At 31.8% G+C, this 14,486-nt stretch overlaps 1 protein-coding gene across 1 annotated transcript in view; it reads right to left on the bottom strand.

Moving 5' to 3' along the window:
• LOC134715501 (VPS10 domain-containing receptor SorCS3-like) overlaps positions 1-14,486 on the bottom strand; it is a 71,921-nt gene that overhangs the window by 20,886 nt on the left and 36,549 nt on the right. The window contains exons 13-18 of the mRNA XM_063577705.1: positions 14,034-14,141; positions 13,308-13,425; positions 11,698-11,837; positions 9,719-9,838; positions 7,701-7,872; positions 437-623 (exon numbers count right to left, since the gene is read on the bottom strand). Coding sequence (XP_063433775.1) covers positions 437-623; positions 7,701-7,872; positions 9,719-9,838; positions 11,698-11,837; positions 13,308-13,425; positions 14,034-14,141 — 845 coding nt within the window. The remainder of the gene's footprint in view (positions 1-436; positions 624-7,700; positions 7,873-9,718; positions 9,839-11,697; positions 11,838-13,307; positions 13,426-14,033; positions 14,142-14,486) is intronic.

Below are 14,486 nucleotides of genomic sequence, written 5' to 3' on the forward strand. Positions count from 1 at the left end.
CCCCTTTACCACCTTCATCTATCATAATTCATAAAGGGATCACTTATGTGTCTTTTCCCCTCATTTGGGGATTGATTGCCCTTTCTAAAATTATATAATTGATTTTTTGTCAAATATTCAAGTAGATGCTCTAAGTAGATAAAGCCATCATTTTCTATGTCTGAATAGGTTATCAATCATAACTAATGTGAAATATCAGTACTGTATAATATCCAGAATTTTTGGCAGCTATTCACTCTTTATAGAATTTCTGGGTTGTACCTCACTGGAGCGTCAAATCTACTGGCTCAGACAAATTTTGGCCACTCATGTTTTTTTTAAAGAAAACATTCTATCTAAATTTATTCTATTGAGGCATTCTAGAATTGAAATTTTTGTAGAGTGACTTTTTGGTTGATTCAATAAACTCTTACTTAAAGACAAACAAATGCCTCACCTTCAACTTTTATAAGTCTTGTACACGTAGCAACACCAACACTATTTTTAGCCACAACAGTTACTTGGTACTTTCCTGCTTTTGTGTATTTATGGGTCCTTGTTTTTGTTTTATCAAATCCCAGATCAATCAGAGGAGGTTTGCTGTCTCCAAAATCCCAGGTATATATAGTACTGTGGGTAGATCCCTGAAATTTACAAATAAGCTTTAGAAAGTCATAAACAAGATTGTTTTACTATTATTAAAACTAACATGGTATAACAGATACACACACATATAACATGAAATTTGAGTTACAATGTGAATATAAATGGGTAAAGCAAGAAAAATGTTTTAAAATGAATAGACTGACAGTATAAAATATTTTATAAAATGCTACCAACTAGTACACACTTTATTTAGGTGCCAGTTGAGGACCACTTCTGCGTAAGTGATTTTCTCACTGTGTTGAAAACCAATTGGTGGCCTTTGGGTGTCAATCTCTTTGACATATTCCCAATTACCATTTTCAATTTTTACTTTCAATTCTGATTAAATGAGAAATATTAATAACCAGATGCTCCGCAGGGCGCAGCTTTATACGACCGCAGATGTCCAACACTGAGCAGTTGGGGCAAGTATGGGCACAACATTCAAGCTTGATACAGCTATGAATTTGGATTGTGATTAAATAGTTGAGACAGCATAGGTTTCTGATACAGAATGAATGTGGTCTAATGAACTTTAAAAAAATTTACTTTTGAGCAATACACTATGCTTATCCCCTTAAAAATAATATTTGAAGAAATCTGAAATGAGAAAAATTGTAACACCCCCCCTCCCCCCAACTAATTCTTATTTACATCCCCTGTTCCCACCCCAAAAAATTTTCACCTCCCCCTTTCACTTATTCCAAAAATAATCTCAACTCAAATTTCTAATGTATAGTTTTTAACAATAACTACTCATTTAAATACACCATAAAATATTAAAATATAAAATGACATACAGTCATGGTTAAAATTGACGTTAATGAATAGTAACTTTTTTTTTTTTACAGCTAATCATCTCAAGACAATTATCATTTCTTAATACATAATTTTCAAAATGTAAAAGAGGTAATCAAACATATATAAATAACAGTTTTCTTTAAAGGACAAGGTTCACTTATGGCACAAAATGGCCTATAATATCAACTTTATCATGGAACACCAAAAAGATCACAATTTGGTTCGTAATTGGGTCTATTTCAAAAGTCTTAATGCTAAATAAATCAGTTCTTTTCATAAAAGTTGGGCATTTTGTCAAAATATGATGATTTTGTGCAATTTAAAAACCTAAAAGTGTTTGGAAAACCTTGGCCGCCACCTACGATCCAAAATGTTTTGTAGCCAAAAGATTCTAATTTTAATATAGAATTCGTCAACATAAAAACTTTTGGATCGTGGATGGCGGCCAAGGTTGTTTATGCCATAAACAATTTAAATTATGGAAAAATTTAACCAAAATTGACTAAAACTACAAAATATGTTTATTTAAGCTGGATTGGGACTATTCAACTGCACATAATTTCACGCATGAATTACAATGCATACGAAAAAGTATGTGTCGTAAATTCAACATTTTTTTTTTTAATATTTTGACTGATTAGAAATGTTAAATCATCATAGTTATGTCACTAAAAAAATATTATCGTTATTATGTGTATCTGTGAAAGGCTCACAATGACATTTCACCCAATTTCACCATTTTCCCTCTAAAATTTGGGTTTAAAGGCAAAATATTTTTTTTTTCCTTATCGATGACCTGTTTTTTATTTGCTCATTCTTTGAAGCTATGTTTCAGCTTTTTATATTGCAATTTTGGACCAAGTGTCATAGAACGTTTTTTTTATATTCTGATAAATATAATTATGTCAACACCTCTATTTTCCCTATCATTTCATTGAAAAAATGGTCCCTTTTACATACCTGTTTAAAAGTAAAATTTTGAGCCTAAATGGTCCTTGACTTCCTATTTTTTTTCGACCAATTTGATTCACTTTCTGTAAAGAATGAAATAACAAAAAAAACGGCACTTCTGATAGAAAATTTGAATAGGCCCCAGCCACCTTAAAGGGTCATTTCTTCATAAATTTTAAAGGAAGGTGCCAAAAAAATATAATTTTTGCATGATAGTATTATCATAAGAATATTTTTTTGAAATTTGTAATTTTTTGGTCCAATTTAAAAAACATCAAAAATTTAGGGCCAGTTTTAACCCTTCGTGAACCTTCTCCTTTGAATTGGATTACCTCCCTTACACTGGTTTTAAATTGGCTAAATTGTCCTTTATCCAGAAAAACCCTTGTTTTTCACACTTTTTTTTACCCTAATTGGTAAAAGATTTCAGCCTTTACCCCCCATAACCATCCTTTTGTAGTATGGATGCTTGTGGTATAATTTTTGAGAGATTTATACACTTAAACAGAACAAGTTATTGTCTGGAAACCAGTAAAAAGCTTTTTTTGGCCCTTTTATGGTCCCTAATTCCTGCATGAATGGGACAATAACCCTGAAACTCAATCCCCATCTTTCTGTTGTGATATGGAACTTTGTGATACAATGTCTGAAAGATCCATACTCTTACACACAAGTTATTATCCAGAAACTACAAATATGCATGTTTTAGGCCCCTTTTGAGCCCTTTATTTTTAACTGTTGACACCATGCATAGACCCCAAAATGAATCCAAACCTTTTACTTCTGGTACTAAAAAATGTGGTACAATTTCAGAGCAATTGAAATACTTATACACAAGTTATTATCCTGAAAGTAGAAAAATGCTTGTTTTGGGGCCCTTTTGGACCCCTTATTCCTTAACCAGTGGGACCATCATCCCCAAAATCAATCCCAGCCTTTCTTTTGTGATATTGAAACTTCTTATTAAATTTCAAAGAGATCCATTAACGTTTACTAAAATTATTGTCCTGTAACCAAATGCGTCTTCGGAACAACACAGACAACGACATCATACCATTATACGATCCAAAAGAAATTTTTGCGGTCGTTTAAAAATATTTGTTCGAAGTCCTTCATCCCTAAGAAGTAATAGAAAAATCAAAAGTAAATGATGCTGAACAATAGTGTGTTCAAAGATTATTTGAAAGATTTTAATGGTTTACAAGAAGCAGATATAAGATAAGAAGGATGACAATATAGAAGCAAGACAACAGATACTGATACACTGATACTTATGTATAATCACTGCTAACTATACAACAAATAGAAACTATTGCATTCTTAAAATATTCAACTGGTCATAAATTTGAAATTGTTAAACCTAGTATAGATATGACATCCACACTTTTTCATACTTGTAATATTAAAGAAAAAGATTCTATGGTTACTAATACTATTTCACAATAGATAAATGAAGAGAATGTTACTGTGGATTCATTGATTTTCATGAGTGTCAATTTTCTTGGTTTTTGTCTGAGACTACTATAACACAGAGATTGGTCACTGACGATTTATCGTGATGTGTGTCTCCACATATTTAGTTACGTTATTTTAACGTAGTTTTGTATTTAACTGTAGTATCATATTTAACAGTAGCAGACGACATATATCACCACCAAATCACTGAGACTACTATAACAGTATCGGATATAATTAAAAAATAATTTAAAAACAAAATTAAATAAGTGGAAAAAGGAAAATAAATTATTTATATCTTTGTTATCACTATTTATATCTAGATTTTTATTTTTAATCAGTTTATAGTTCGTTAATAAATTGTATTTATGCAGCGACTCTTGAAAATGCAAATGTGATTAATCTTATCCATCTTACAGTTAGGTACATTGTTTTGCTACCGGTCCGTTAATTGTATCTAATATACAAATATTTTACCTGTAAAGACAGTTAGTCTAAATAGCATGGGAGATAAATTTGATTCACAGCTGGGTGCCCACAGATCACGTGACTCGGACGTTATCGATGACACAATAATAATTACGATTTGGCTGGTCAGTACAGGAAGTGACCAATCTCTGTGTTATAGTAGTCTCAGGTTTTATGAAAACACTTTTCATGGATATTTGATTTTGCGGTTTTGTCAATTTCTTCATACAAGCCAATATAAAATTTGTAACTTGTTGAACATTAATTAGATTCGTGGTTCACTGGTACCAACAAAACCCATGAAAATTTATTTCCAACAAATAAAAATGAATCCACAGTATGTATTGATAGGAATATGCAGAAGGAGGCATGAAAGGTAAGATAAACGGAAGCAAGACTGTTAACGACTTTGTTTCGCCATCTTTACAAAAAGAATTATATATATTTCTCAACATATTTCTTGATATAAGAGTTATTTATCTCAATGTGGATTTCTTCAACTGAAAGCACATCTTAATCAGTTATGAGCATGATAAGTGTAAGCTTTTCCATATAAATAATACATATCAGCATATAATTTTGTTCTTCTTTAATACTTGCAAATATTTATATAAGGACTTTGCATGCATAAGAAGTTTACATAAAGATTCCATGCACTGAAGAAGCTACTGTAGGTTTTTGCATAAGTACCTGGATCATAATAAACTGTTAGCTCTGAAAATATTTCATGTAGAGTAAAATTAGGTTTACTTACTAATATATTTTTCTAAAGTTTAACGAATTTAAATCAACAAACCATGAAAGATCCTTAAGGGTAGTATTACTGCAAAGGTTGCTAAAAAAACTCTTACTTTAATCTACTATTTAAAACATCTGACAAAATTCATATCGCTTCCATTTTTATTTAAGGAACTTCACTACTCAATTTAAAAAAAACAAGCTTTTGAAAAGACTATTATAAATTAAAGGAACTAAAAAAGTAGAAACAAACTAGGGGTCTGTGTGCTTGTTTTTGAGATAAAAGCAATTGAAAATTTGGCTGGGAATAATTCTCTCTAGACTTTTCATACATTTAATTTTTTTCTTTCAGAAACGTTGCAAAAAGTAACAAGGATTTTATTAGATTTTTCAAGGATAGCATTTTAAACTATATGTTATCAAATTCTGAAAAGAAAAGTTGGGGTAAATGGGCAAATTTTAAAATGACACAACATAGATACAAGAGTGCACACGCTGAAATGTCTCGCCTTCTTTACTAATCATTGATAGTATGGTGATAGTCCTAAGTATAAAGCTTAATTACAACTTTACATAAACTTAACATTAACCAAGATAACTAAATAAAGACCAATGAACCATGAGAATGAGGTCAAAGTCAGATGAACCATGCCAGGCAGACATATACAGCTAACAATGTTTCCATACAACAATTATAGTTGACCTATTACTTATTGTTTAAGAAAAATAGACCAAAACACAAAAACTTAAAACTGATCAATGAACCGTGAAAATGAGGTCAAGGTCAAATAAACCTGCGCCACTGACATATAGATCATAAAATATTTCTATACACCAAATATAGTTGACCTATGGCTTATAGTATTAGATAAAGAGACCAAAACTCAAACTCAACATACCAAATGTAATTACCCTATTACTTATAATAAGAGAAAATTCAACGTTACAAAAAATCTGAACTTTTTTTTCAAGTAGTCACTGAACCATGAAAATGAGGTCAAGGTCATTGGACATTTGACTTACGGAAACTTCGTAACATGAGGCATCTATATACAAAGTACAAGGCATCCAAGTCTTCCACCTTCTAAAATAGTAAGCTTTTAAGAAGTTAGCTAACGCAGCCGCCGCCGTACATGTAGCTGCCGCCGCCGCCGGATCACTATCCCTATGTCAAGCTTTCTGCAACAAAAGTTGCAGGCTCAACAAAAATCAGAGCATTCCTAATATCTGGCAAAAATTCTAAAACAAGACGAGTGAAAATCCTTAAAGGGGCACTAGTTACAAGATCAAAAATATAATATTTTTTGTTCAATCATTAATGGAATAGAAATTGTGAAATAATAATTCACTTTTAGCAGCCAGGTTAATTTTGTCAAAGTAAGCGAAGAAACATTGATAATGTATTATTCACATGGAAGTGAATAATTCGACCTCATTAAATCCGTATTCATGTGAACCTCAATTTAACCCCTTAGCTAGTGATGGATAACACGTGAATTGTGTGTGTATATTTATATAAAGGAAAGTATGTCAAAATTGAAAGTTAAACAAAGGTAAATCGTTTTATTTATTTATTCGATCCACAAAAACTGATTCTTATACAAGTGAAAACGATGATTATCATATGTTTTAATCTATAATATAAAATTAAACAGACATAGAAAAATCCAATTACACAAGTTCGCTTTATCTATTTATATCTTAATTTCTGTTTATATCATTTATATGGTCATTGGAAGTATTCGCAGGCCAACTCGATAATTAATTAGATGGCGTCTAGATTAAATATCACACGAAACGAACCTACATATTCTCGATACTATGCCATGTAAATTGCTTATTTTATACTTTTTATGATTTGGATAAATGTTTTACATTGTTATTAATCAAATACATGTACTAAAATCTTAGTCAAATTGGTGACCATGAATTTGCCAGCTAGTGCCCCTTTAAACAGGATCATTATTCTCTGTCTTTATAATTTATAAGGGAAGCACCTGTAATAGCCTGCCATAATTTAACATTTATATGTGGATTAACTTTCCAACTTTAAAGAAATCAACTTCCATTACATCTATCTTTGTGCTAAGGATTCATCTCCTTTATTTCGATTCACCTGGAGGCAGTATAATGTTTATAATAGTACAACTTAGGAATAATCATTCACATGTGACTACCAATGAGATTTTCAGGGATATAGAGGTTCCAGGGTCAAGATGTATGCTAAATTGTGTAGATCTAAAACGCAATTCTAAGCAGGATTTTTTCCTTAATTATAAACCTTTTGTAAAATATCTACTTGCATTGAAGTTTTTTTTATATAAGAATTAGATTTCTTTAAGTCTACAAAAATAAAACTTTTAACTGCTTGACATAATTGAACAGGTGCTCCAATTACATAAGGTCACTCTACATCAATGTTTTCTCTTTATGACTTTTTCCACTATAAACCTGGAAATGTCATGCTAAATTTATCTCAGAAATTTCACAGTTCATTGGTTGCCTGCAGTTTAGAAGCATAGAAATAAACCCTGTAATTCTGTAACAATTGTATAGAAAGGTAGGAATACCAAAAACCAGATGCATTTGATGTACAAAATCATTTAAAAAAGCTTATATGGCTTGTTTACTTCCAGTCATTTCAAAAAACAATTTAATTTTACCTTAACTTGAGAAAGTTTGAAGACAATAGATGATCCTGTAGCTACTGTATCATGCTCTATGCTTAGTGACAATCCCTCTGGTTTATATACAGGACAACTGATATTTAACAGTTCGTACTTCCCAGATTTCTCTACACCACCGACACATTTATTGGATGCTATCTTTCTGTACCTGTAATTATTATTAGTTTCAAAATTAAAGGTGACCGTCAGCTCCAAAAATTTGGCGATGTTTAATATCATTGGTGTAATTTTCAATAATTTTAACCCAAATTTTAAATTTCATTGAATTGTGTGAACACAGTTATTCTTGAATTCTCATAAATTGATAATTGATTTTAAACTTTACAGAAGTTGATTACATTAAGTAAACTGATATCAATGATATTGATTGTACCAGCTTGGTCAAATGGTTCACAACAATGAATACAGAATAAAAAGTCATTAATTGCATAAGAATGGTATGAATTGTCATTTGGCTAGGGCCTCTTTGTCCTCTGAGGTTGTTTTTTTGTAATTTTACTTTTTGCTACAAACTATACCTATATCATCCATTTAAACCAGATGCTCCGCAGGGCGCAGCTTTATATGACCTCAGCGGTTGAACCCTGACGCTTGGGGCAAGTCTGGACACAACCTTCAAGCTGGATTCAGCTCTGAATTTGGATTGTGATTAAATAGTTGACACAGCATAGGTTTCTAACACAGAATGAATGTGGTATAATGAACTTAATTTTTTTTTTGCCTTTGAGCAATTCACTATGCTGTTAAATATTAATCCTCTCAAAAAAATGTTTGAAGAAATTTTCTTTTATTTATGAAATCTGAAATATTGAACCCCCCCATTTTTTTTCATCTCCTCCTTTCCCTTATTCCAAAAATGATCTCAATTCAAATTTCTAATGGAGTTTGCAACAATAACTACTCATTTAAATACATTATAAAATATTAAAATATATAAAGTGTCATGGTTAAAATTAATTTTAATTAATAGTAACTTCTAAAAAAATAAATGGGGAATGTGTCCAAAGGGACAGATGATACCCCCCCCCCCCCTAGCATATAACGTTAAAAAGGGACATAACTCAAGAACTGTAAAGTAAAGCTGCCAAAAAATGAACTTGAACTGAGTTTAGAGGTACTAAGAATTATATAAACATTTCATTAAATTTAGTTGAGACAAACTTAAGTTAAAAGAACAGAAACAAAAAAAAATCTTTTAAGAAGTTAGCTAACGCAGCCACTGCCGTAGCTGCCGCCGGATTTGATGAAATCAAACAAAGTTTAATTTTGGACCCATTTGGCCCCTAATTCCTAAACTGTTGGAACCAAAACTCCCAAAATCAATCCCAACCTTCCTTTTGAGGTCATAAACCTTGTGTTTTGATTTCATAGATTTCTATTCACTTATACTACAGTTATTGTGAGAAAACAAAAAAAATGCTTATTTGGGACCTTTTTTAACCCCATTTTCCTAAACTGTTAGTACCAAAACTCCCAAAATCAATCCCAACCTTCCTTTTGTGGTCATAAACCTTGTCTTACAATTTCATAGATTTCTATTAATTATACTAGAGTTATTGTGCAAAAACCAAGAAAAATGCTTATTTGACCCTTTTTTGGCCCCTTATTCTTAAACTGTTTGGACCAAAACTTCAAAAATCAATCCCAACCTTCCCTTTTGTTGTCATAAACCTTGTGTTTAATTATCATAGATTTCTTTTAACTTATACTAGTTATGGTGCGAAAACCAAATGTCTTCGGACGACGACGACTACACCGACTCCAATATCATACCAATATACGACCACAAAAATTTTGCAGTCGTATAAAAAGTACTAGGTATTAAGTCACTCAAATTATATCTTCCCCATTATCATTTTTACAGAGATACTTTAAATAACTGTTGGTCATTTAATAACTTTCCCAGGATGAGTATATCAATGTGCTAAATTATCAATATAGAGGAAGTTTAAAACATGAATAGGAGACTTAAAGTATCCAATCAGTAATCATACCCCTGACTTCTTATGTAAAAATCTCCCTCGACACAGTGATGGTTAATTCTAGAGTCATCAAACCAATCTGCCCTCTGACAAATGTGTCTGTTGATATCTTCTGGTTCATACCCATAATCACTGTAACATAAAATACACATATACAATTAACATCCCACCAATATCTAATAAACCTCCCTACCCATGTATAACAAGCATTTTGTGAGTATTGTATGGCAATACATAGTCCCCTACCTATTAAAAATTCATTGTAATGGAACAAAATTCTAACTTTGATTTATAACTTGTCAAGGTGTAAGCTATATAAAATAACAAACAAACCTACCACTCTTAAACTCTTTGAACAATTTACTAAAGAAAAGGAAAAGAAAAACAAAATGTCATTCATCTTTATTCAATGTCTTTTGCAAATCTTTTTAAAACAAGAGTGCACACGCAAATAAAACCTGTGCCACATACATATAGGTCTTAAAATATTTCCATACACCAAATATAGTTCACCTATTGCATATAGTATTAGAAAAATAGACCAAAACACAAAAACTTAACTGTAACTACTGAACCATGAAAATGAGGTCAAGATCAGATGACACCTGCCAGCTAGACATGTACACCTTACAATCATTCCATACACCAAATACAGAAGACCTATTGCATACAGTATAAGAAAAACAGACCAAAACACAAAAAACTTAACTGTAACTACTGAACCATGAAAATGAGGTCAAGGTCAGATGACACCTGCCAGTTGGACATGTACACCTTACAGTCCTTCCATTCACCAATTATACTAGACCTATTGCTTATAGTATCTGAGATATGGACTTAACCACCAAAATTTAACCTTGTTCACTGATCCATGAATTGAAGTCCAGGTCAAGTGAAAACTCTGACGGGCTTGAGGACCTTGCAAGGTACGCACTTATAATAAGACAGAATTTTACATTACAAAAAATCTTAACTTTTTTTTCAAGTAGTCACTGAACCATGAAAATGAGGTCAAGGACATTGGACATGTGACTGTCAGAAACTTCGAAACATGAGTCGCAGGCTCGACAAAAATGAGTTATTTCCCATTGAACAGATGTCAAATAATTAATTAAGTATTTCATCAAAAATTTAATTCTAGGGAAAGGGCTTCAATTGAACAAGGAAAAAAGCTAAAATCGTGATAATCAAATTTGACCTGTAACTTGTCATGAAAAAATTAATAAATCAAATATCAAATCAATATCTTCAAGCGTGAAGAAAAAAAGTGTGTAAAACTAATTTGCAGGTAAGACAGATGGACAAATGGACAGATTGCAAACCTTAACTCTAACAAGTGAACAACAATACTAATGCAACAACGTTTGTAACGTTTATTTTGATTGGATAATGTCACTTTCTTGCATGGCATCAATTGACAATTGATGCTATGGGACGTACGCACAAGTGCAGACGGCATGTGACAGATTTTAAATACATGTTTTAACGTTGTTTTCTGTCAGTTTCATTAGAATGGAGATAACAATATTGTATTTTAAGCTCTGACGGCATCAATTTGGGATTTGATGGTCGCCAGTAAAGTTAATTTGCGACCATCAAATCTCCCATTGATGCCGTCAGAGCTTAAAATACAATACATTTATCTCCTAAGAGTAAAACTAAATGCCCCCTCCTCCTTCAAGTTGATTGGACTTCAACTTCATCAAAAACTATCTTGTCCAAAAACTTTAACCTGAAGAGGGACAGAAGAACAAATGGAGAATGGACAGACCAACAAACCGACTGAAAAGATATAATGCCTTTAAGTGGGGCATTAAAACCAGAAAAAATCCAGTTTTTAATAGTACAAATGTATACCCAAAATATGAATCTGTCAACCTAACAATAATTTGTTACTTTTAGAAATAGTTTGTAATAGTTTGATCATTCAATTTGACATGTTGTCATTTTCTCAAGTAGAACTCAGCAGACTATGTTTAATATTAACCAACCATTCATAATCATATGCTGTACATTGACAGAGAGACTTTGGTTTGAGTCGCTTAAATTCAGGTCCATAGTAACATATTGCATTTGGTTTTCTTCTTTGGTACTCTATTGTCTCACCTAAAATACAGTTCCTGTTATTTGCCTGGAAATACATTAACAGTTACTTTAAGAAATACTTTGCAACACAATATATCATATTCACCCCAATAAATGCTATAAAAACTGATTTGTTTATGTTTAGGTGTGAGCTAAGGCTCTGTTTTGAAGGCCCTACTTTGACCTATAATTGTTTACTTTTACAAATTAGGACTTGGATGGAGAGTTTTCTCATTGGCACTCATCATATATTCCCATACTTTTCATATCTTTAGGAATTTAGGCATCTTCCACATGACAATTCAACAAAACATACTTTTAGAAAAGGTTAAGGTACAATAAAAGTAACCAGGTGCTCCGCAGGGCGCAGCTTTATACGACCGCAGAGGTAACCCTGAACAGTTGGGGCAAGTATGGACAAAACATTCAAGCTTGATACAGCTCTGAATTTGGATTGTGATCAAATTTTAATATGGGTTAATTACACAAAACAAATGTCAAGATCTTACAAATCTATTGCACAATATTGTGCAATTAAATATTTCTTCTTCAAACTTTTCAAAAATTTGAAATTTGGAAAATTTGGAAAAAAATTAAATGAAAACTACCCCCCCCCCCCCCCCCCCCCAACCCCACCCCCCCTTTTTTGGCAACTAGTCCAAAACCTGACATTTCTTTATACATTATTTACAAGTAGTTTAAGGGAGGTAAATACGAACATAGCCAACATTGTATGCTAAATGTTTTTGAATTACCTCCCTTACACTGCTTTTAAATTGTCTTAATTGTCCATTGACCAGAAAAACCTAGTTTTCCCCCTTTTTTTGCCCCTTATTCCAAAACATTTTGAGCCATAACACCCCAAAGTCAGTACTAACTATCCCTTCATGTTATGGAAACTTGTAGTATAATTTCAGAGCAATTCATATACTTAAAGTTATTGTTTGAAAACTACAAAAAGGCTTATTGTGTGCCCCCTTTTTGGCCCCAATTCCTGAACTATTAGGACCATAACCCCTTAAATCAATACTTACTATGCCTTCATGGTATGGAAACTTGTGGTATAATTTCAGAGAGATTCATACACCTAAACACAAGTTATTGTTTGAAAACTACAAAAATGGTTATTTTGGGCCCCCTTTTGGACCCCAAATTCCAAAACTGTTGGAACCATAATCCCCAAAATCAATCCCAACCTTCCTTTTGTAGTAATGAACCTTCTGGTAAAAATTTTAAAGATCCATTTACTAATACTTAAGTTATTGTCTCGAAACTAAAGGCGTCTTCGGACAACACAGACAACGACATGAAAGCATTATATGACACAAATTTTTTTTTGCGGTCATATAAAAATTACTTGCTTGCTGGAAATCTCACATTTTGCTAATGATTTTTCTTATTATTGGTGCATCTTTATAGCATGTTAATTTTAACTAATGATGATGAAATATAAGATAGATAAAATAAGTCCTACAGGATTTAATTGATCTTTTGTTAATGAAATTGGTTACCGTACCTTATTTACAGGTATCCAAGAAATGTAATCATCATCTTCACATATATTTGTTAAAATAGACGAAAAATTCAGTTTGACCATCTGTCTTCCTGATTTGTCACTAAGCCTTCCAAAAACACTGCAAATATAAACAAAATCTTATCTAGATATAGACAATAAATGATGAATGTGTTTATGAGACACAGATGAAGCCCCCACTTGCATATAACGTTATAAAGATACATAACTCAAGAATTGTAAAGGTGACACTACCCAAATTTGTACTTAATCTGAGTTTTGTGGTAATAAGTATTGTGTATAAGTTTCATAAGATTTGATTCAATCAAAAATAAGTTAGAGAATGGAAACAATAAGTTTAGCAATTTTTCCATTTGTAAATGGCCATAGCTCTGGAAGCTATAGTGATGCCACAAAAATCTTAACTTGAACCAGATTTTGTGGTTATAAGCATTGTGCATAGGTTCATTTGTAAAAGAATATAACTCACGAACTGTAAAAGTAACACAACTCAAATGTGTACTTGATCTGAGTTCTGTGATAATAAGCATTGTCTATAAGTTTTGTAATATTTGGTTGAGAGATCAGAAATCAATTTTAGGACCTACAGATGGACAAGGGTAAAACTTATAGCACCCTTAAATATATCCATGTTTCGATTCAATGTTGGTTACATAAGGGGAAAATAAAATAATTATCAGTTTTGAATGAACAAACCTTTAAACCTACCTAACAATGAGAGTAGATATTCCAGGCTCAGTAAGAACACCATCCACATACATCATTTCTGTAGAGAACTGATGTAATTGCCATGTAGCTCCATCATCAGATGAAAAGCTAAAATACAAATATCAAAATGGTTTTACATCCAAAAATACAGCTGAGCTTACTGATTTAATGCTTCAACAATAAACATTATTTTTTATAATTATGCGAAGATAAGTATAGAAAAATAAAGTTTATCAAAAAGTAAACTTCAGTTTGTTTTGTTTATATGCTGTATTATTTTCTTTTATTTATTTGATCTATCTATAACTCCCTACTTTCAATGTTTAAGCTTTGTACTTCAGTTACTAATTTCTGTATATAAAATATCTTAATGATGCCTGCCTGGCAGGTAAAACATGTCAACCAAGTTCAATAAAATTGCAGACTCTTTAGAGTGTTGGTCTTATATATTGA

This window comes from Mytilus trossulus, chromosome 4, assembly GCF_036588685.1.
Source record: "Mytilus trossulus isolate FHL-02 chromosome 4, PNRI_Mtr1.1.1.hap1, whole genome shotgun sequence".
NCBI classification, from domain to species: Eukaryota; Metazoa; Mollusca; class Bivalvia; order Mytilida; family Mytilidae; genus Mytilus; species Mytilus trossulus.